Below are 25,086 nucleotides of genomic sequence, written 5' to 3' on the forward strand. Positions count from 1 at the left end.
CAATAAATGCTGGCCTTACCAGCGACACCCAGATCCCATAAGCGAATTAAAAAAAATTCCAATAACATAGCTACTGCTGACACGAGGTGCATTATTACTGTACCCGTGTAGTGAGTGGATTACCAGAGGGCCAAACTGCTACATCAGTGATGCCCAACCGAAGTCCGCAATATTACGCAAGCTGACCGTATCAGTGTGCTACCTGATGAGGCAAGTGCCTACCATTCTCCAGCAGGGTCTGCCATACCAGTGCTGTGCTGTGTCTTACTCCTAGTTTATTGTAGACTTCAGGTTGAATGATGTGTCCTTCGAGAAGGTCCCATAGAGGAACTGGTGGCAGTGGTGGAAGTGTGCCATCTGATCCATGCATGCCGTGCGTTGAGCAGCTGGTTCTCCCTCTCCCTCACCCACGTATTGCACAACCTCCTGTCTCTAGTCACTGTCCTCCTGCAGGATTGTTATAGTCTCAATAAGGGATGCAGTGGAGTCAGATGAAGATGCCTCCTTGTGGAGATATGCTGGACATTGATGACTCAAAGCATGCACAGAAAAGACTGGCGCAAACACAGAACAATCTGTGCAGTGCAAGTTCAACTGAAGGACGTGAACTTATTCATGTGTATTTATGACTTTGCAAAATGATATATTAACAAACTGGTTAAAGTAAATGTTCTGAGCACTCCTTTCAAATTACCTGTCTGGTATGAAGGGTATTGATAAGTGAGTTTTTATAAACAGACAGTTCAGACTTATCCCACTCATGAGGCAGATAGTCATTTTTGATCATGTTATGCTCAGGCCAGCAAAGTTTTTTTTTACCAGTGGTTCATGGTCTTGTGGTTGTGCCGTGAGCTCAGATCCAGCTCAGTTACTCGATAATGACTGGAAGGGTTCAAAATGAAGTGAGTTTGCGGGGAGTCTCAACCCAATTCTTACGGCTTGTGAACGCATAGCACAAAAGTCTGTGTAATGTAGTTTCAGTGAATACGAAATGGAAATATCACACCAGAGCAGCTGGAGTACTGTCCTGAGATTGGGGGAAGGCATGTCTTGGAAATGTGCAGAGAGAGCTATATTCTGGATCTAACCCATTCCATAACTGACCTTCGATACCTTATTTGGGCAGTGAAGAGGGAATCCTACTCTTTATCTAACATGCATTGTATTTGACCTTGGAATGATTGGTTGAGCAGTGAAGGGGGCATTTTATTCTGTATTTAGGTAGTGCCGTACCAGGTCCGAACAGTGCAGAAAAGCTTTAGACATCCTATAGCGTATCTGCAAAGTTTGATTCTAACCTGGGGTGTACTTAAAGTAGGAAAATATTCCATTGCACAACACTGACATTCACTTTAATGAGAACATAAAATTCACCAAACTTGCTCCACTCATCAAAAAGTCTGCCTTGTATTTGAAGTTGAGTCTGACTGGATCCCGTTCAAGGCATAGCGTGCATTTTATTATAACGCCAAAACTTTGCTCCAGTCAGTCTGGTTGATCAACATTGAAGCTTATACATGACGTCCTACCATCAGAATAAAATCCCAGCATGTCTGCTACTTGGCCCTCTGTTTTTCTTTGTGAATCACAATTACTTCACCCAATATATGATTAACTTCTGTTCCAGTTTGAACGTGACCACAATTGGTTAGAATCCACAAATGAATATTTTTTTCTAGTTTCCATGACTTAAATATCTTAATGGAAAGAGTAATAAATGTTGAGGATCATTGACCAAAATCATTGGGGTGATTCAAAATACAATTGGATGCCATGATGGTAGAGTGAATGTTTCAAAGGGTGAGTTTCCATGGGCCCTGATATTTCCTGAGTTATTTTCTATGCCACCGCTTTCTTTTATGCCGCAAACCATTCCCTGACTGAGAGCACAGCTGGCTAATGGTTCCGTTGGTCCATACGGCCAGTTTCTTGGTCATTCACTAGTGACACAGCCATATGATGCAGGCCGTCTGGAGTATTGGAATGTGAAATCCTCTGATTTCTTCTTCCACTTCCTCTTATAGAAGTGCGCTGGCCCAATGGTCTCCCTAGATCTGACTGGGGGGAAGCATGGAGAGAGCCTGTGTGTTGGCTTACCTCATAACAACATAAGAATTAAGAGCAGGAGCAGGCTATAAGGCCCCTCAAGCCTGCTGCACCATTCAATAAGATCATGGCTGATCTTCGACCTCAACTCCACTTTCCTGCCCAATCCCCATATCCCTTGATTCCCTGAGTGTCCAAAAATCTATTGAACTCAGCCTTGAATATACTCAATGATTCAGCATCCACAGCCCTTTGGGATAGAGAATTCCAAAGATTCACTACCCTCTGAGTGAAGAAATTTCTCCTCATCTCAGTCCTAAATGGCTGACCCCTTATTCTGAGACTATGACCCCTAGTTCTAGACTCTCTACCCGGGGGAAGCAGCCTCTCAGCATCTATCCTGTCAAGCCCTCTAAGAATTTTATATGTTTCAATGAGATCACCTCTCATTCTTCTAAACTCCAGAGAGTATAGGCCCAATCTACTCAATCCCTCCTCAGAGGACAACCCTCTCATCCCAGGAATCAATCTAGTGAACCTTCGTTGCACCCCCTCCAAGGCAAATATATCCTTCCTTAAGTAAAGAGACCAAAACTATACACAGTACCCCAGGTGTGGTCTCGCCAAAGCCCTATATAATTGCAGCAAGACTTCTTTATTCTTATACTCCAACCCTCTTGCAATAAAGGCCAACATACCATTTGCCTTCCTAATTGCTTGCTGTACCTGCATGTTAACTTTCTGTGATTTGTGTATAAGGATCCCCAAATCCCTCTGAACACCAACATTTACTGGTCTCTCACTTTTAAAAAAAATCTGCTTTTCTATTTTTCCTACCAAAGTAGATGATTTCACATTTCCCCACATTATACTCCATCTGCCACCTTCTTGCCCACTTTCTGAAATGGTCTATAGCCCTGCAGCCTCTTTGCGTCCCCCTCACAGCTTACTTTACCACCTAATTTTGTATCATCAGCAAACTTGGATACATTACACCTGGTCCCTTCATCTAAGTCATTGATATAGATTATGAATAGCTGAGACCCCAACACTGATCCTTGTGGCACTCTGCTAGTTACAGCCTGCCAACCCGAAAATTACCCGTTTATTCCTACTCTCTGTTTCCTACCTGTTAACCAATCCTCAATCCATGCAAATATATTACCCCACTCCAATGAACCTAAACTTGTGTAATAACCTCTTGTGTGGCACCTTTAGAATGCCTTCTGAAAATCCAAACCACTGGTTCCCCCTTATCTACCCTGCTAGTTACACCCTCAAAAAATGCTAATGGATTTGTCAAACACGATTTCCCTTTCATAAAACCCTGTTGATTCTGCCTAATCATATTATGATTTTTTAAGTGCCCTGTTACCATGTCCCTAATAATAGATTCTAGCATTTTCCCTACTATTGATGTCAGGCTAACTGGCCTGTAACTCCCTGTTTTCTCTCACACTCCTTTCTTGAACAGCGGGGTTATATTTTCTACCTTCCAATCCACAGGGACGGTTATAGAATCTACAGAATTCTGGAAGATCAAAACCAATACATTCACTATCTCTGCAGCCACCTCTTTTAAGGGTGTAGGCCATCAGGTCCTGGTGATTTGTTGGCTTTTAGTCCAATTCCAATTCCAATTCAAATGCTTTATTGGCATGAAAGTTTACAGAGAACCATATTGCCAAAGTTTACATAGCAAAAAGGTACATTAACTTCTCCAGTATGTTTTCTTTACTAATATTAATTACTTTAAATTCCTTACTCTCATTAGACCCTTGGTTCCCCACTATTTCAGGTATGTTCTTTGTGTCTTCTACTGTGAAGACAGACATAAAATATTTGTTTAACACCTCTGCTATTTCCTTATTCCCCACTATAATTTCTCTTGCCTCTGCCTCTTAAGGGACCCGCATTTACTTTCACTAATCTCTTCCTTTTTACTTACATGTAGAAGCTCTTACAATCTGTTTTTATATTTCTTGCTAGTTTATTCTCATTCTATTTTCTCTTTCTTTATCAATGTTTTGGTCATCCTTTGCTGATCTCTAAAACCCTCCCAATCTTAAGGCTTACTATTCTTTTTGGCAACATTGTAAGCATCCTCTTTTAATCTAATACAGTTAGCCACAGTTGGACCACCTTTCCAGTGGAGTTTTTAGCTCTCAAGGGAATGTATATTCATTGAGAATTATGAATTATTTCTTTAAATGTTTGCCATTGCTTATCTACTGTCATATCTTTTAATCTAATATCCCAATCTACCTTAGCCAACTCGCCCCTCATTTGCTTTTTGTTTAAATTTAAGACTATAATTTCGGACTTAACCACATCACTCTCAAACTCAATATGAAATTCTATCATATTATGATCACTTTCCCCCAGAGAATCCTTTACTATAAGATTACTAATGAACCCTGTCTCATTACACAATGCTAGATCTAAAATAGCCTGTTCCTTAGTTGATTCCTCGAGATATTGTTCTAGAAAACTTTCTTGAATTCATTCCATGAACTCGTCCTCCAAACTATTTAAGGCAATTTGGTTTCCAAGTCTGTATGACAATTAAAGTCTGCGATTATTGCATTATCCTTGTTACACGCTCCTCTAATTTGCTGATTTATACTCTGTCCAACACTGTAACTACTGTTAGGGGGCCTATAAACTACTCCCAACACTATTTTCTGCCCTTTGCTATTTCTTCGCTCCACCCATACTGATTCTACATCCTGATTTTCTGGACTAAGATCCTTTCTCACTAGTGTCTTTATCATGGAGAGAGCCTGTGTGTAAGCTTACCTCGTGGAGAGAGCCTTTGTGTTAGCTTACTTTGTTGCCATGTGTGTCGTGCAACCTCAAGACTCATGCCAAGTAATATCAGAGCACTTTGATATGTGCGATAGAGAGGGCTGGGGAAGCAGCATTTGACACTTAGGGCAGGATTTTCATTGGGCCGTGGAGGCGGGATTGGAGGCGTGTGGGGGGTTAAAATCCTGAAATTGGGGGTCCTGAACCCATCCCCCCCCAACCCGCCTCCATGCCAGTTTCAAAGTAGGTGGGTACCCGCCCCGCACTGGGACCCGCCTCCCCGAGGCAGGAAGGGGATTGGTGCCAATTTACTGCCTGTTAACAGGCAGTTTTTAGCCTAATCCCTATTTTTAATGTTGAAGTGTGGGATTCTCGACGGCTCCAAACCACGCCAAGTTAGAGGAGGCGGACCATTGGGATGAAGGGCTTGGAGGGGTCGAGATGTCCAGTGTTCAGGTGAGTGATGGGTGCATGAGTGCAAAGGTAAGTGTGTTTGGTGTGTGCAAAGTGTTTAAATAAGTTTTACATACCTTTACTTACCTTTACAGCCTTCCTTCCTTCAGGTCTCAGGAGTCCCTCATCTCACCGGCACAGAAAGCAGAATGGCTGCGAGCTGTCAAAAATTGCAGCATTCAGCTTTCTGTTCCAGGGAGATCTCTAAATCATCCTGAGAGGAAGGAATTAACTTAGAATACAGATTGTCAGTGTTTGACAGCTTCAAACAGCTGTGGAACACTGATATTTCATCTGTCAAAAGGTCTTGACAGATGAAATATCAATCTATGACGTCACCTGTTGCCGGGTGGCCCCTAATTGGCCTGCTGAGCCCGCTGGGCAGGCTCAACAAGGTCAATCAAGTCAATATCGCATGGGTTGGCTAGAACTTGATAAAGGCGGGACTACAACCCTGAAAGTTGTAGTCCCGCCTCCTACCCGACTCCTCAATGCAAATCTAGCCCTTAATATTTTGATAGCTGCCATTATTATTGACATTAACTCTGTTATATTTGCATTTCCTTAGGACCCCATCCACTGTACTAAAGATGGCACTTGGACAGAAGACTTTACACAGTGTGAGCAGGTGCATGGAGATTGCCTGCCTCCTCCAGAACTGAACTTGGTGGAGTATCTGTGTGCTGATGGTCATGCAATAGGTACTAAAAAAAAACACACAAAGTTTCTATAATTCTTTCATTTAATTGGGCCCTCTGAGGCTCACAGATGTTATGTGCAAAGCTATTTAATCATAAAGCATTCACTAAAACTTTAAACCACCTTCTAAATGTCACATTTGGAAGGCAAATGTTACGCAGCACATTTCCAGGGTGTGTGTTACAATCAGGCCCTTAGCCACTAGCAGTGTAAATGTAAGGTTAATCCAATTGAAAATCCTGCTCATATTCTTGGAGGTAAGTGCTGACATTATGTTATGCCTTAGAAAAGAGTACCCTTCATCACACACTGTGTTAGTGTTTCCGTTGGGAAGTGGCCATAACAACTATAGCCACGGCAGATGGGATAGTCATTGATGTTGGTCTCACGGTTCAAGCATGTAGAAAGAAAGGCTGAAGCACGCGCATTTAAAAATCTCACGAGTGAATCGTGAGTGTCAGTAGTATTGTGCGAGGAAGGAACATGGGCCCTTTCAGTCCTATTTCACACTACAACATTTTGCCATTATGGAGCACTAACAGGCACTGATTAGCTAGTCCCTCTTTTTTCATTGAGAATCTCACCAAAGGCTCATGCCCACAGTCCTGGACATCACCAAAGCAGGAAAATGTAGGAGCAAAGAGAAGGAAGCCGTGACTCGGTTGATACCCAGCTTGACCTTTTTTTGCAGTCTTGCTCACAAAAGGATAAAGTGAGAGAAATGAAAAGATCAACCTGATTTCGTAAGTTGGTGTTCAGGCAGAGAGAACGTAACACCTGCTTTGGCACAACAGTGCAAATGCTATTTTCATCAGTGCCAAAACCTCATCGCACCCATGTCTGTAGAAGAGGGGAGGTTTGCGGCAGTAATTTTGGCCAAAGTCTGCCCATTGCTAGCGTACTCGGTAGCCGGTAGGTTGTGCCAACCTGGAACGAGTGGGTTAGTTCTTTTGTTTCTTGCCACATGTTATGGTTGCCCTCTCTGTGATGTTGTGCTACTGATCATGGTGCTACTTAGATAAATCTGTTATTGAACTGTTAGTTTTTGGGATGTCACCGTGATATCTCAGGCTGTACCACAGAGCATTGGTAAGAGGCAGGGTCCCACCTGAGACCTGTCCATAGAACTGCTCTTTTCTCGATTGTTGGCATGGAGGTTCTCTCTTGAGAAAGAAATGTGCAGGCCAGCTCCCAAAGACCAGGCACCGAGCAGTACAATGTGCTGCTTGATGACCAGATCCCCAGCCAGAGACCAAGAACCTAAAGGAGAGAAGGTAACTGGCAAACAACGGGAGGAACTCGCTTTAATATGCTGCTGTCCCAGTGAGATAGAAAACCAGAAATACCTGCTATGTTTTTTGCAGGGCAATGGAAATGAAAATCGGGGGGAGATGTATAATTAGCGGCTGAATCGATGTCGGCCTCTTTACACTATCGCTCAAAGTCAAAATTACCCTCTGTGAAAACCAAATTGACCTCGTAGGTCTGCCAATCTCAGCTCTATTAATGGTTTCCACTGTCTATGGTTGGAAAATAGAATTTCTGCAGTTCACAGTCCTCTGATGGCTCAGCTGATTAAGTCAATAAGTAGCGGAATCATATGGAGCAGGGAGGTCCTGGGTTTGATTCAGTGTTAGTTGACTTTAGCCGGGATAGCAGTAGGGTGCTCTGCATTGGGCATCTGGACAGGCCAATCAGCTGGGGTTGCTGCTGTTGGTCACTAAGCAGAAGCCCTTGTTGTATGTGCCACTGTGTGAAAGTCAGGTGAGGACAAGAATGGACTTGATGATGATGATGATGATGATGCCCTTTACAGTCAAATAGCCTTCTGACAGGCTCTGTCTCGAGTTTGCACAAGAAACACAGCTGCTTTAATGAGATGTTGGAAGGCATCTCGCAAGGATGTACCTTAGCAAGGAGTCAACTCGGCCATGATGTGCATTTGGCGGAAAAGTAAATTTGAGGGGTTAAATCGCTAAGACCAGGAATTTCCTCGGAGCTGTTTGCACTCCGCCGCTGTAACCTCACTGGAGCAGGAACAGCTCTGAGGAAATTTGCGGCCTAAATTTTTATATTTGAATGAATTAAACCTTTAAAACACAACAGTTTAATTTAATATGAGGGTCAACTAAAGTTCATGTTGTGCGGTATATGTGTGACATGGGAAGTCCCACATGCTGCTTCATGTCCGGGATGACCATGTGTGAAATTAACTTAGCTTGAAGAGCAACCGGGGGCATTCTATTGGATGGGGGAGGCTGAAGGGTTACAGAAGCGCACATTCCAGGAGATGGTCATCTCACAGGCAAAGCGAGGTGGTCAGGTAGGCAAGTGGTGTGACCATCCATTGTGATGGAAGGAGGAGTCAGAAAGCAGTGCAGGGCTCAATTGAGAGTGCTAAATTGACAAACATGGTATTCAATTCTGAATATCTGGAACAATGACAAGAACTTACAGGTGGGCAACCAGAAGCAATGCCATGACACTGTGGAAATAACGGTTGCCAAAGGAGATCAAGTTCAGCGCAGAAACATCATAGTAGTAATAGAGAATTCCCTAGTCAAGGGGATTAGACAGGCATTTCTTTAGTTGCAGCTGGGAGTCCCAAGTGGTATATTGCCTCTCAGATGCCAAGATAAGGGATATCGCTGAGCGGATGCAAAACATTTTGGAGAGGGACTGGGACTGCTCAGAAGTATTGGTTCTTGTTAGAACCAATTACATAGGAATAGTTTTGCAAGAAGTGAAGCTTTTTCCAAAATATTTGGTATGAGTTATCCAAGTACTTGACCATACCATGGAGCCTCTGCATGTCTTTCTTGCACTGTGGACGTGGCATATGCACAGCCCCTGAGATTTTATGGATGATATCACCAACAGAGATCGGCTTTGTGTCTTCAAATACACATTCATCTTTATTAAGTTTCAGGTTGATTCTTAAAGTAACTTGAAGTACATTCCTAAGTCTTGTCATCATGTTCCTCTTTGGATGAACCCCACACTATTATGTCATCCATCTATGTGTCACCACCTCATGTGCTCATAGATCATATGAATGTTTTTGTGATATACTTCCTGAACTGAAGCAATACCAAAGGGTAAGAACCTGTACCTTCCAGAAGAATATTGAATATGCATAACTTCTTCTAAATTTGGTTGTCAGAAACCTGAGAATGCACCTAACTTGCTAAAATATTTTGCCTTATCAAAATGTATAATAATTTGCTCCCAAATTTGAAACTTCCCATTTTGTAGTCCAATTTAAATTTCTAGAGTCCAAGCAAATAGCCATTTGGTTTATCAACCATTACTTATGCATTTGACCATTTGTTTACTTCATTTACTTTCATTATGTGCTCTTTGGCTTATCATAGAAGAATCATGCAGCACAGAAGGAGGCCATTCGGCCCATCGTGCCTGTGCTGGTTCTCTGAAAGAGCGATCCAATTAGTCCCACTTCCCCGCTCTTTGCTCATAGCCTTGCGATTTTTCCCTTCAAGTGTTTATCCAATTCCCTTTTGAAAGTTATTACTGAATCTGCTTCCAATAAGCCCTTTCAGGCAGCGCATTCCAGATCACAACTCACTGTGGGAAAAAAAATGGCTCCTCATCTCTCCTCTGGGTCTTTTGCCAATTACCTTAAATCTGTGTCCTCTAGTTACTGCCAGTAGAAACATTTTCTCCCTATTTACTCTTATCAAAACCCTTCATGATTTTGAACACCTCTATCAAAGCTCCTCTTAACTTCCTCTGCCCGAAGGAGAACAATTCTAGCTTCTCTAGTCTCCTCACAAAACTGAAGTCCCTCATCCCTGGAACCATTCTAGTAAATCTCCTCTGCACCCTCTCTAAGACCTTGATATCACTCCTAAAATGTGATGCCCAGAATTGAACACAATACTCCAGCTGAGGCCTAACCAGTGTTTTATAAAGGTTTAGCAGAACTTCCTTGCTCATTGTATTCTGTGCCTCTGGTTATAAAGCCAAGGAGCTCTTATGCTTTTTTAACAGCCTTCTCAACTTTTCCTGCCACCTTCAAAGAGTTGTGCATGTACACCCCCAGGTCTCTCTGTTTCTGCACCCCTTTTAAAATTGTATCATTTAGTTTATATTGCCTCTTCACAATCTTTCTTCCAGAATGTGTCACTTCACACTTCTCTGCGTTAAATTTCATCTGCCATGTGTCTGCTGTTTCTATCAGGCTTCATTTTTAATTTCTCCTACAGTGCAGACGTGACTTTTCCACATGGATTTAGTTCTGGGGCATCTTGTTTTATCAATCCTGATCCTGATTCGGGTGTACCTTGGCAAGCAGCCCAATCCTCACAGGGTGGGTATTATATCTGATAACCTGCGCACTGTGTGCACAAACTGTAAACTCCTGTGCAGTACTCATGCAGCAGGTCGTTACCAACTGTGCGGTTTGTAACGAGTACCATAACATTCTGGTGCCTCACTGTTTAATGCATTCAAGTAAAATTTAGCTTTTAACCCTCATATTTTAAACAGGCTAACAACTGTATTAAACCGCAGAGAAAATTAAAGCCATATACTATCTCAAACTGTTTATTTAAAACAGACTTTGAGTAAGATTATATCCATGGTCCTCTAAATGTCCAGATTCCTATTTTATATAGTGCGGTAAGTAGCAGATGTTTTTAAAGGACTTTTGTTGATCTTTATCATTCTGAAGTATTTTTTATTTAAAACCCTCTCTCGCCCTCCTTGTAGGATGTATTTTTCTTGTGTACGGTTTCCTGGCTGAGAGAGTGGGTAGGTGGTCTGTAGTGCTGGTACACCAAGAAGTCATGTTCTTATTTAAGATGAAAATGAGCAGAAGTGCCAAGGTGAGGGAAAAGAGACTTCGGGGGTGATTTTCATTCAGAAGTCGGGAAGGAGGCGGGACTACAACTTTCGGGGTTGTAGTCCCGCCTCCATCGAGATGCGGCCAGTCCATGCGATTTTAACTTGATTGACCTTGTTGAACCCGCTCAGCAGGCTCAGCAGGCCAATTAAGGGCCACCCGGCAACAGGTGACGTCACAGACTGAAATTTCACCTGTCAAGACGTTTTGACAGATGAAATATCAGCGTTTCACAGCTATTTGAAGCTGTCAAACACTGACAGTCTTACTTCTAACCTGAGTCCTTCTACACAGACTCAGTTAGAAATCTCACTGGCACAGAAAGCTGCAGGCTGTCACTTTTGACAGATCGCAGCCATTCTGCTTTCTGTGCTGGTTAGATGATGGACTCCCCGAACCTAAAGGAAGGAAGGTTGAAAAGGTAAGTACAGGTAATTTACACTTCTTTACACACTTTAGACACACCAAACACACTTACCTTTGCACTCATGCACCCATCACTCACCTGAACACCGACATCTCGACCCCTCCAAGTCCTTCAACCCGACAGCCCGAATCCTCTAACTTGGCGTGGTTTGGAGCCATCGGGAATCCCACACTTCAAGCTTTAAAATAGGGATTAGGCTAAAAACTGCCTGTTAACTACCTGTTAACAGGCAGTTAATGGGCACTAATCCCCTTCCCGCCTCGAGTAGGCGGGTCCCAGTGCAGGGCGGGTACCCGCCTCCTTTGAAACTTACATGGAGGCGGGTTGGGGGTGGGATGGTGTCGGGACCCCCGAATTCAGGACTTTAACCCCCGCACGCCTCCAATCCCTACTCCACGGGTCAATGAAAATCGACCCCTTCATCGTTGTGCATTTTGTTCCCGTTAATCATGCAGCCCAGAGGGAGGCCATTCCGCCCATCGTGCCTGTGCTGGTTCTTTGAAAGAGTGATCCAATTAGTCCCACTCCCCCCTGCTCCTTTCCCATAATCCTGAAAATTTCTCCTTTTCAAGTATTTATCCAATTCCCTTTTAAAAGTTATTATTGAATCTGCTTCCACCACCCTTTCAGGCAGCACATTCCAGATCTTAACAAGTCGCTGCGTTAAAATAATTCTCTTCATCTCCCCCTCTGATTCTTTTGCCAGTTGCCTTAAATCTGTTTTCTGGTTACTGACCCTCCTGCCAGTGGAAACAGTTTCTCTTTCTCTACTCTCTCTACTCTATCAAAACCTTTCATAATTTTGAACACCTCAAATAAATCTCTCCTTAACCTGCTTTGCTCTGAGGAGAATAATCCCAGTTTCTCTCACCTCTCTACATAACTGAGGTCCTTTGTGAAAGTTACTATTGAACTTGTTTTTCAGGTAGTGCATTAATGTGGAGCAAGAGACCAAGGGCATCTGCAGGGCTTGAACTTTAGTAATCATTCTATAACGATGGAATTTGAGGAGAAATGAAATGCATTCCTGGGTGTTGTTAAGCTGGCGTTGAATCTTTTTTTGTTTTGTGCCTGTTGTGCCTTTGCGCCGCTGGCTTTTCCACTTGAATTAATCTTAGGTTTGAGCCACTTGAAACCCCTCTGCTGCCCAGTGGGTAATGGCACTGACCCATTTGCAGCTAAGTTATACAGGCCAGAAGGTCGCAGGTTTGATCTCAAGGCTGTGCTGGGTTTGCTTAACTGTAGCAGGGGTAGAGGCCCAACAATTAACCTGCAGCCTTGCTAGGCTAGTGAAGGGAAGAATCAGTCAAGATTCCTGCTCTTGATGGCTATCCAGCGACTGCTTCTGGATAGTGTGTTAATGGACATAGCCTAAAGATAGAATTCAGCTGATGTGATGCCCATCTGACTGACTGTGTAGACACACTTAGTTGTGGAACTGTATCCTAAGCATGACTCATTGTTTTCAACAACAACTTGTATTTATATAGCGCCTTTAACGTAGTAAAACGGCCTAAGGCGCTTAACAGGAACATTATCAAACAAAATGTGACTCCGAGCCACATACGGAGACATCAGGACAGGTGACCAAAAGCTTGATCAAAGAGATAGGATTTAAGGCGCAACTTAAAGAAGGGGAGAGAGGCGGAGAGGTTTAGGGAGGGAACTCCAGAGCTCATGGCCTAGGCAGCTGAAGATACGGCCGCCAATGGTAGAGCGAGGAAAATTAGGGATGTGGAAGAAGCCAGAATTGGAGCAGAGGAATGAGTTGTAAACAGAGAATTGAGAAATAAATATTCTCTGTCAAGCACACAGAACTGTGAGCTGTGACTTGGTGTCCACTCACCATGAAATACCAGCAGCCAACTTTTATATAAATAAGTGCACTGGAAGAAAACATTGGTTGAATGTGTAGTCACATCCTGATAGACAATTAGCCGGTTTGCCAAGAAATATTCTACTTGGATCAAAATTTCTAGAAACTACAGATAAGAATAGCTAATTTGCAAATCCTTGTACCACGGCCCAAGTAAACATTAATTCAGCAAATCGCTCGGAACAAAAACAAAAACAAAACTGCTGCACAAGGACACGTTTTACACAAGTTATTGATGAGACTTGTTCTGAATTATGCTGTGTGAGATCTGCCAATGTGGTTATTTTTAATGTGCCGTGCATTACAGGGAAAGCATGCTAACTCGCTCCATAATCTTCAAATAAAAGGAGGTATTCAAACACCTAGGGCATCTTTCTGTTACCTCCTGTTGCTCTGAAATTCTTGTTAGAAGTAGACAGCTTGGGAACAGACATGTGTAGAACAAGAATAATGCTTCATTTTCTTTCACTGATATTGTCAGAGGTTGAATAGGCTGGGACTTTTTTCTCTAGAAAAGAGAAGGCAGAGGTTTTAACTGATAGAGGTCTTTAAAATGATGATGGGGTTTGATAAGGTAGACATAGAGAAGATGTTTCCACTTGTGGGGGGAGTCTAAAACCAGGGGCCATAAATATCAGATAGTCACTAATAAATCCAGTAAGGAATTCAGGAGCAACTTCTTTATCCAGCGAGTGGTTAGAATGTGGAACTTGCTACCACAGGAAAAACCTGTTCCATCTCCAACTTTTTCCAGTTCTGATGAAACATCGACCTGAAATGTTAACTCTGTTTCTCTCTCCTGACGGATGCTGCCTGACCTGCTGAGTGTTTCCAGCATTTTCTGTTTTTATTTCAGATTTCCAGCATCCGCAGTATTTTGCTTTTGTACCACAGGGACTGGTTGAGGCAAATAGCGTAGATGCATTTAAGGGGAAGCTAGATAAGTACATGAGGTAGGAGGAGGCTCGTGTGGAGCATGGACCGGTTGGGCCAAATAGCCTGTTTCTGTGCTGTATATATTTTGTAATATTCTCTACACAAAATGGTTAAGATATTTATTTGATGCCAAATATCTAATTTTATTATATTTAACACTTTGGGGCTATGCAGTAGAAGGCACGCCCCCATTACCAGCTGGATAATATTTCATGTTGGTGCAATGCAAGTGAATGGTAAATATTTTAGACTGTTGGAATTCCATGTATTGATCAGGCCTGTCTTTATATGGAGTCAACTATTATATAAACTAATAGCTCATCAGACCGGGACTGCTGTAGTCCATACAGTCCCCTTGTTGATTCTAATCTTAAATACAGTGGTTATCGTCACAAAACTGTCTCTGTCTTACTGTGTTGAAACCAGGCCATCTTTTGATATTTTTTCTTTCTGCTATTTTACTATTTTTCTTACACTAACTCCTGATTACATTCGCGACATGTCCCCAAAAATATCCAGGACCTAGAAATGAGCCAAGGCATATCCTTCCTGCTCCCTCCCCTCTCCCAGGTTCTGATCTTGTTTGCTTTTGCCCTGTGGTAAATGGAAGATAAGTGAGTTAAGGACCATCCACAATTGTCATGTTTACAGAAATATGTGGAGTAGTCTTGGATGTTTTATCTTTCTCTTCCAACGATACTTATCAAAACATGGAGCAGTGTACCCCGCCCACATAGTATCTCTTGTAATAATGCTGATAGCTACAGTGATATTGTATTTATAGAAACGAAGGGGATAAAGAGTATGGTAGTAACGTAGGGCACAATTCTTATTGTGGTGTATTTTGGTGTCTACCATACAACATGATCACAATTTGTGGATGTGTTCTACCATTGCAGGTTCTGTGTGTATTCCATCTTGTGTGATACCCCCCAGTGATGCAGTGGTCTTGCCCAATAATGTAACTGCCGACACTATGGAACACTGGATGGAACCACCCAAAGTGCAGGTGAGGATTTTTTAAGAATTAATTACCAGGATGGTGGGCTTTGCTGTCTTAGCCAGCATTTGTTGTCCTGAGAAGATGATGGTGGACCTTCTTCTCGAACCATGGTTTGATGCAACTGAGTGACTTGCTGGGCCACTTCAGAGTCAGCCACGCTGGTGTGGGACTGGACTCACACATAGGCCAGACCAGGCACTGGCGGCAAGTCATTCGTGGACCAGTTGGGTTTTTACGACAAGCTGGCAGCTTCATGGTCAGCTTTTTATTTCCATCTTTTAAAAACTGAAATTAAATTCTCAAACTGCCACGGTGGGATTTGAACTCACAATCTCTGGATTATTAGCCTAGGCCTATGGATTATTAGTCCAGTAACATAACCGCTACACTAACTCACCCATAGTGGAGGGTAGAAAATGCAGCTGAACCAATTTGCAAATTAACAATGCAGATCGTTGCCTTTTGGCAGCAACAAACATTGTACAGACTAAATAACAACAAAAAATGCAACCTACTACCAGGAAGAAAGATGTGTGGGATCTGTTGCAAAGTTCAAATCTCCTAAAGGGTCAATTTCTAAAAACAAGAGCAAAATGTGACAAACATCGAGTATTTTTGACCAGGGCTTTTCCTTCCATACTTGACGATATTTTTCAGGTCAGAATAGATTCTTTTTTTTAAGTTGCCACACAGCCTGTAAACTGCACATTCATTAAGCCTATTAGTTGTAAATGAAGAGCAGTATTTATGAGGTGGAAGGTGTAGTTACCAGAAAGATACACTGATGGAATTGAAAAGATCTGATGTGGCTTAGAGGGTTAGTGTTAGACAAAGTAGGTGAGCCAAAAAAACAGGAGGGTGCGTTATCTACTTTACTGCAGCTGCACAATTGTGTTCCTCATGCGTCACAAAGAGGATAAAGGGGTGCAGGCGTGTTACGCCAGGTCTCAGCTCCTCCCTAGGATTTGCTGGGCTCCCACCATGGAATATCATTGGGCCTGCACCTGTAGATTTTTGTTGGACAGGGGTATTAAGGGATATGGAACCAATGCAGGTAAATGGAGGGTAAGATGCATGATCTCATTGAATGACGGAACAAGCTCGAGGGGCTGAATGGCCTACTCCTGTTCCTATGTTTGGTCGATGCAGGTCCAGCGTTAACATTACAATGAGTGGGGGGCTTCATGGTCTCCAATCTCACTTTCCCACAGAGGGGTGCTTGAAGAAACCTGGCAGGAGGACCTGAGGGGGATACAAGGGCAAGGAAGAAATTTCCTTTGAACCATACCCCTCCCCCACCCCCGGATGATCTTCGTGTTTCGGGGCCTTCTGGCTGCCGATGCTCTCCAGCAGTAGAGTGAAAGCCCAGACGCCAGCGGTCAGGAAGGTCCCTGCAGACCTCTAAAGTGCTCCAAATTTCTAGTGCGAGGAACCAGCCAGGGAGCTCCTTCAACCTTCCTCTACCATATCTTCCATCTTCACCTCTGGTACTAGATACAAGGCAGCTTCTGTATCCTCTTCCCCTCCCACCCACTGCAATCCCCTTCCCTCCCTAGTCCCTGCACTCAACATCTCGCCTATCTCCCCCACCTCCCCTCAATAAGCTTGCTTCCTTCATGAAACCTACAACTTGCCCCCTTGATGCCCTTCCAACTTTTCCTTCCTGGCCCCATACTTGATAACATTGTCTACTCTTTTCTGTATCCTCAAGTATTGTTCTCATCCTTCTTGGAGAAAAGAAACACCCTGGACTCCGGTATCCACAAGTTACCCTGCTACCTCTTATCCAAGATCCACACTCTTGCTATCCCAACTATTTGAGCATCTCTCTCACCGCTCCCTGTTTGGGCACACTCCAATCTCCTGTCCTGTTCTGCAGAAACCAAGCTGCCCTGTTCAAAGTCGCCAGTGTCATCCAGTGTGACTGCAACCAGAGCTCATTGTTCCTCTTTGCTATCCTTGACCTTCTGGTGCCCTCCAGTGTGTCCCCTCCATGGCATCATGCCCTTCTTGTACCACTCCTACTTGTTCCAGTTTGGTCACTACATCTCCAGTATTTTCACCGTCCATGCCCATACAGTCCTCGGCAAGCACGGGAGTCAGCTTCCAAATGCATGCTGAGAAAACGCCACCATCACCATTGGTAAAAAGGCTCCCTCAGCCAGCCATGTGATATTTAGTGCTTCATAATCAGAATGTTTCTGCAATGCAATGTTAACAAAGAAAGAACTTGAAAGAAAAAAGAACTAGCATTTATATAGCTAGCACATTTAACGACCTCAGGACATTCCTATGTGCTTTACAGCCAATTAAGTACTTTTCTTTTGACATGTAGTCGCTGTTGTAATGTTGGAAACGTGACAGCCAATTTGCCATTGGCAGAAAGGTTGCACAACAGCAATGAGATAAAGACAAGATAACCTGTTCTAGTGATACTGGTTGAGGGATAAATATTGGCCAAGACTTCCCTGCTTTTCTTCGAATAGTGCTGTGGATCTTTTATGTCCACCTGAGAGAGCAGACGAGACCTCGGTTTAATGTCTCATGCGAAAGACGGCACCTCTGACAGTGCAGCACTCCCTCAGCACTGCACTGGAGTGTCAGCATAGATTTTGCACTCAAGTTTCTGGATTGGGACTCGAACCCACGACCTTCTGGACCAGAGGGGTGAGTGGTACCCACTGAGCCACAACTGACACCTAAAAGATTGAGCCATCTTGTTCAGCTCTTCCCACAGCCATCAATCTCCTTGTCTGCCTTCTCGGGCTAAGCCCGATGATGAACAACCTCAGGGTGCTGATCAAGCACGAGCCTTCAGACTGTTCCTCAGATTGATTTGTACCACATATGGAACATTTCCTCCTTATGCCCCCACCTCAGCTTCCCCTCTTATCTGGTCAGACCCCATCTGGAGTAACTGCATTGAGTTCTGGGCACCGCACCTCAGGAAGGATATTTTAGCCTTGGAGGCGGTGCAGCGCTGATTCACCAGAATGATGTTGGTGCTTAAAGGGTTAAGTCATGAGGACAAGTTGCATAAATTTGGCTTATATTCCCTTGAGTGTAAAAAATTAAGGGCTGATCTAATTGAAGTGTTTAAGATGATTTAAGGGTTTGATAGGGTAGATAGAGAGAAACTATTTCCTCTGGTGGGGGAGTCCAGTACAAAGGGGCATAACCTTAAAATTAGAGCTAGGCCATTCAGGGGTGATGTCAGGAAGCACTTGGTCACACAAAGGGCAGTGGGAATCTGGTACTCATTCCCCCAAAAAGCTGTTGAGGCTGTGGGTTAATTGAAAATTTCAAAACTGAGATTGATCGATTTTTTGTTGAGTAAGGGTTATTAAGGGATATGGAACCAAGGTGGATAAATGGAGTGTAGATATAGATCAGCCATGATCTAATTGAATGGTAGAACAGGCTCGAGGGGCTGAATGGCCTCCTCCTATTCCTATGTTCCTATTTGTTGGGAAACAGAGAGGAGCTTGTGAATTGTCTTATTCACATCTTTAAAGTGAAGCCGTTACACTGAGGTGAATTGCTTTACTAAAGCAGTAACGACTCGCTGAGATTATAAGCGGCTGTTACATCATGGATTGCACCCCACCGCAGATGGGTGTCTCTCCCTCCCGCCACTGTACCCCTCAGTGCGCACGAGTCCAGGTGCCAGGGACTGGTGAGATGGGTCACTGTACAGTTCTGCTGTTGGACCGAAGCCACCTGTGGAGTAAAGTTAATGTGGGCAGCTGTATTTTTGTATTTTTGTGAACAAACATGAATGTTTTCCGATGCTTTGGCAACATAAGATGTAACTTGTCATGCCAATAAAGCGATTTGAATTGAATTGAATTGAATTGGTCCTGAACATTTGCACACTGGGTCTCTCTGTTGAAAACTGAGCCACTGGAGAAGAATGTAACAGCAAGGGAGCAGCACGTGGGAGTTGTTCTCCTGAAGCAGGATCCTAGAATCCAAATGAACACACCTGTAGGTTCTTAGATGGAAGCCATCTGGAGTACAGACTGAGCAGTTGCCTCTGCTTATGTTTATATATATGTGTATATATAGCACTAGCCATTCTGGATCTGAGAGCAGTGAGTGAATCAGCAAGCAGTGATGCTGTAGTGAAGTGTTTGTTTGGAAATATGGCTGATAAAACGACAGTCTCCATGAGAAGCACTTGACAATTTTTGTTTCCTCTGTTTGGAGAGGAAGGAGTCACAAGTGGCCTGCACCATCAGAATGATGCCACGTGCAAGGGATGCTGTGGGTTTCAATAGTTTGCATCTTGGCAACAGACAAAAGTTCCAATGTACTTTTGCATAAAAAAGGAACCTCTTTACCATTGACTTCAGTCTCTGTTGATAAAATCAGTGCAGGGTGAAAATGATCAGAAAGATCCCAGGTTCCGTCCCCAGCCTCTTTCCTTTCTGGCTGATCTCAGCCAGGACAGTATAACAGGCCTCGAGAACGCTGGAGTGCGAAGGGCAAAGACTGTCCAGAGTCCCCAGTCCCCGCGACTTTTACTGGGGAGTGCGTGTGTGCACGGGTGCTGGGTCAGGAGAGAGGGCTGGGCTCGTCTGCGATGGTCAGATAGCCTGCCAGCACTGCTGCATGGAAAATGGCTGCATTGGTGCGATGGCCGTCGACTGCAGAACTGGACTCCGGCATGAGTTGGTGCTGTACGGAGAGGAAGGGAGAAAATTGGAGGAGCAAAAACAAAAATGCCATGTTGATGGTACATGTTCTGTAGGTTGAAGAGAGAGATTTTTTTTTTAGGTGTGACTCCCACCTCCCAGTGGTCTTGATTTCATTTCCACGAGCATCTACCACCGCACTGGTTTGAGAGCAGGGGAGTGAGAGTAGGTTATTAGAAGTGTTGCTGAATCATTAGTTACCAGCCTCGTTGCAGCTGTATTTATAGGAAGTGTAACAACAGTGGTGATAGATTGTTGGCTGTCTAACACTGCAGGACAGCGATACAGACCAGTGCTACCCGCTGTCCGGTATATTTCTGGGCCTCCGTTCATAGCCCACCCAGCTGTGGGTTGCTGCCAGAACTGCCAATTCAGCTTTGTTCTTTCATTCCCCGTGGAGCTGACAGATTTTCTAGCACAATCCTCCAACTTCTCTCCCCCCCGCCCCCCCACCTTGCTCCTTCCAGCTAAAACACTTGGCCTGACACTCGAGAATTGCTTGGGGTGGTACATTTGAGAACAGGAGCCCTGAACCCAAACACAGCGAGAGGTTATTGCGTGAGAAATGCCACGTAAAGAACCATGGTCCTGTCCCTTCCTTTGGCGCAGCATATCGGAGCTTTACCGGAGGCTGGCTGTCCAGGAAGACGGCGTTCGGGATTGTGTCGGGTTGCCAATGCACCAGAAATGCCCTGGAGTCTCCAGGACACTGTTGCGAGCTACCCAGGAGAAAATTCATTGGGGCATTAAGAAAAATTGTGTGCTTTTGTGTTCATTTTCTTTGAATACATTTGTTTATTGATGATAGAAATATTGGAAATGGGGGAAAAAAGGCTGTTTGATCAGGCAGGACAGTTGGAGGTGGGAGGCCATGTGATGAAACCCCCAGGAATAGAGTGTTGGCAGCCCAAGGCCTGTGACAAAATGGTAGTGACAGCAGCAGTTTGGGACTTATTCAAACCTGGTTCTATAAGGCAGGGTACCTGACTGACCGGGCCCTGCGTAACTGAATCTTTTACAGCCCCCAGAGTTAAGGAAATGGCTGCTTTCTGTAGCACAGTAGGGCAGTGACACTTGGAATGTGAAATAATAATACAGTATAAATTACATGAGCGCCAGGTTGTAAATCACAGTAATAGGGGCCAACTTTACAAAGGACCTGCAGATCAGCAAAGGGAGTTCCTGGCCCAGCTTGTGTTACTTTTTGTTTTAAGTAATGGTGTCTGTTGTATTTTTCACGGGTCCTTACAGAATTTAAGAGAACAGATATGGTCTCCCCATCAGTCGTGCTCTGTGTCCTTCTTTCAGCTTCCGCCCACCCCCCCCTGCCTTTGTTGTTCAAAATTATCCTGATGCCCCTTTGCGTTACCTAAAGTGGTTCTGTGATTCCATAGCTCCCGATGCTGTAGAATCAGCCCATGGACCTTTACCAGGAATAAGTTTATGTCTTGTTTCTTCCTGTTGGTGGATGGTCTTTGCTCAGCTAGTTGATCTCAGCTGGGGCAGTCGCTATCAGAGAATCTCACAGCACAGAAGGAGACCGTTCAGCCCATCGTACCTGTGCCGGCTCTTTGCAATATCTATCCAATTAGTGACGCTCTTTCCCCGTGGCCCTGCGGATTTTTCATTTTCAAGTGTATATCTAATTCCCTCTTGAAAGGTATTATTGAATCTGCTTCCACCACCCTTTCAGAAAGTGCATTCCAGATCTGAACAGCTCGCTGTGTAAAAACAAAAATTCTCATCTCCCCTCTGGTTCTTTTACCAATTATCTTGAATCTGTGTCCTTTGGTTACCGACCATCCCGCCAGTGGAAGCAGTTTCTCGCTATTTGCTCGATCAAAATCCTCCATAATTTTAAACATCTCTATTAAATCTCCCCTTAACTTTCGCTACTCTAAGAAGAACAACCCAAGTTTCTCTAGTCTCCCCATGTGGTGGGTGTACAACAATTAGCCTCAGCATCTTTGGTCTAGGGAGAGGACCCCATGGCTGTAGTGTATGTGCCTTTAAGAGCCCCAGGTGTGCTGTAATGCCGGTAATTGCCACTCGGGCTATATAAGCCTGTATATTGTGTATATCCGTTAGAACCCCCCCCAGACTTTGCTTAGTAAACACCTATGAACCAACTCCTGTCTTCAGTGTCTTTGTCAACACACGGACACTACAGTGGCGACAAAGTGGAAACGGACTTACCTGCAATTCGGCAGCACCTCAAGGACATCGATTCTTCAGGCGTCCAGAAGACTCAAGAAAGTGAGAGAAGCTGTGGTTTCACCAGCTGGCCAAGCTGGTGGCAGGTACTGCGCTAATCCTTCCTGGGCGTCAGGCTGGGGCTCCAGCGGCTGGCTCTACAGCTGAGACAGGCAGCGAAATCGGAGGCAAGCAATAACGGACTGGGAGGGAGCACTCGGGAGACGGCCGGCGCGGCAAGCAGGTCAGCGTTCAGACCTGGAGAGAAAGTCCGGCGGGAACGAGTCTCCAACTGTAAATAATTTTTTTTACAAAAAGAACGGAAACCGCGGGAAACAGCGTTGTCATCGGCAGCAGCGGTGGGAAAGCACGGGAAGCGCCATATCTTTGCTGCAGAAAAGAAAGAAAAGCGCGGGAAGCGCCATATCTTTTCTGAAATGCCTAAGTCTGGCAATATTGATGCTTTTGATAGCGAAATAGAGGATTGGACCACATACGTGGAAAGAGTAGAGGCATATTGCACTGCAAATGGAATAGAAGATGAAAAAAAAGCTTCAGTACTGCTGAACCTAATGGGCGCAAAGGCATACGGGCTGTTACGAAATTTAATCACTCCAGCCAAACCAAAGGACAAGAATTTTAAAGAAATTGTTGATACCCTGCAGGAGCACTTAAACCCAACACCGCTACTGATAGCGGAACGATTCAAATTCTTCAAGGGAAATCAACACAAGAATGAAAGTAACGCTGATTACCTAACCGAATTAAGAAAGCTATCAAAGTACTGCCAATTCGGGGCAGGACTATCAGATTATCTTCGAGACAAATTCGTTTGTGGTCTCTTAAGTGAAGGAACACAAAAAAGGCTGCTTTCTGAAAAAGATTTAACATTGGACAAAGCTTTCAGTATGGCTGTATCATACGAAGCAGCAGCAAGAGGAGCTGCAGAGATACAACAAAAGACACAGGACTTCGGCACCCATGAAATGACACAGGGTTTCGAAAGATGTTATCGCTGCGGCAGATCCACCCATAACCAGAGGGACTGCTGGTTCAAGGACAAAGCATGCAGGCAATGCGGAAAGATTGGACACATTGCACGGGTATGCCGATCTGGACAAAATAAATTCACAGACAGAAAAAAAAAAATCAATAAAGGAAAGTACAGGAAGGTACAAATGATGACGGACAGTAGCTCCGAAGACCAGAAGAGCGATAGCGACTCCGAAAACAAGAGACTAAGCTGTCTCAAATTACATAATGTACTTGCCAAAGATGATTACCAAACCATTTGGGTTACCCTCACGATAGCAGGGTCCCCAGTTAAAATGGAGCTAGATACAGGATCAGCTCTAACCGTAATAAATCGACGGGATTACGAGAGGCTATTTTCGCATATACCTCTAAAAGACACATCCATTATCTTAAAAACATATACGGGGCAGAAAGTATACCCCAAAGGAAAAATAAGGGTGCCTGTTGTATACAACGGCAAAGAAATACAAAAGTTGTATTTATACATTCTACAAGATGGTGGTCCACCGTTGTTGGGACGTGAATGGATCAGAAAGATACGTTTAGACTGGCACTCCATTCAGGCACTGACGGTGACCAGTAAGAAAAAAAACAATGATGACATCATACCTGAACGATTAAAAGACATCTTGGCCAATGCCAAAGAAGTGTTTCAAGAGAAACTAGGAACCTTGAAAGGCATCACCGCCTCAATAAAAGTGGAAGATGCAGCAATTCCCAAATTTTTTAAGGCAAGACCGGTGCCATACGCAATTCGTCCTGCAGTCGAGGCAGAGCTGGAGAATTTGGAAAAGGCAGGCGTATTATCCAAAATAGATTGGAGCGAGTGGGCAACACCCATCGTTCCAGTCATGAAAAAAGCATTGAATAATGATAAATCTGAAGAACAGAGAAAAATTCGCATCTGTGGAGACTTCAAGGTGACTGTAAACCCGGTCCTTCACACAGTACAGTATCCTCTTCCGAGGATAGAAGATATTTTCGCCTCACTATCCGGAGGGAAACGTTTCACCAAAATTGACTTGGCACAGGCATATCTACAGATGGAGGTTGAGGAGGCCTCTAAAAAGTATCTCACGATAAACACACACAAAGGCCTGTACCAGTACAATCGACTGGTTTTTGGAGTAGCATCAGCTCCAGCTATCTGGCAAAGAGCTATGGAGCAAGTCCTGCAAGGGATTCCGGGGACTCAATGCTACCTAGACGACATCCTTGTAACAGGAGAAAACGACAACGAGCACCTTGCCAATTTGGAGCAGGTGCTCACTAGGCTGAAAGAACGGGGCCTACGAGCAAATCGCCCCAAGTGCGAATTTTTCCAAAATCAGATATCATATTGTGGCCACATAATTAATAATGAAGGGTTGCATAAGTCACCTGAAAAAATTGAAGTGGTCATAAAAGCCCCAGCACCTGAAAATGTTTCACAATTAAGGTCGTTCCTGGGATTAATAAATTACTATCATAAATTTTTACCGAACTTATCAACTCTTCTACACCTTCTTAATGAACTGCTACAAACAGGAGTAATTTGGAAATGGAACGAAGACTGTAAACGTGCCTTCCATAAATGCAAAGACTTAATCACATCCGAAGAAGTTTTGGCTCATTACAACCCATCACTGCCAATCAGACTGGCGTGCGATGCATCCCCTTACGGCATAGGAGCAGTATTATCCCATAAATTCCCTGATGGCTCAGAACGGCCGATAGCTTTTGCGTCATGCTCATTAAACTCAGCTGAGCGTAACTATGCCCAAATCGACAGGGAAGCACTCAGCCTGGTATGGGGAGTGAAGAAATTCAACCATTACCTACACGGACAAAAATTTACCTTGTTGACTGACCATCAACCCCTCATCTCCATATTCAACCCTAAAAAGGGTGTTCCCATTATGACAGCGCAAAGGCTACAGAGGTGGTCCCTTTTTCTAGGGGCACACCAATACAACATAGAATACAAAGGATCAAAACAGCATGGGAATGCTGACGGTTTATCATGCCTACCGTTGCCAACGGTAGAAGAGGCACCTACAGTAGACCCAG

General features: G+C 44.0%; 1 protein-coding gene across 1 annotated transcript in view; it reads left to right on the forward strand.

The window, feature by feature from the left end:
- pappa2 (pappalysin 2) overlaps window positions 1–25,086 on the forward strand; it is a 514,150-nt gene that overhangs the window by 385,734 nt on the left and 103,330 nt on the right. The window contains exons 19-20 of the mRNA XM_085977999.1: window positions 5,876–6,008; window positions 15,009–15,118. Of these exons, the coding sequence (XP_085834125.1) occupies window positions 5,876–6,008; window positions 15,009–15,118 (243 nt within the window). The remainder of the gene's footprint in view (window positions 1–5,875; window positions 6,009–15,008; window positions 15,119–25,086) is intronic.

Source organism: Somniosus microcephalus, chromosome 3 (genome assembly GCF_052327205.1).
Source record: "Somniosus microcephalus isolate GS21.2 chromosome 3, FLI_Smic_1.0, whole genome shotgun sequence".
NCBI lineage: Eukaryota > Metazoa > Chordata > Chondrichthyes > Squaliformes > Somniosidae > Somniosus > Somniosus microcephalus.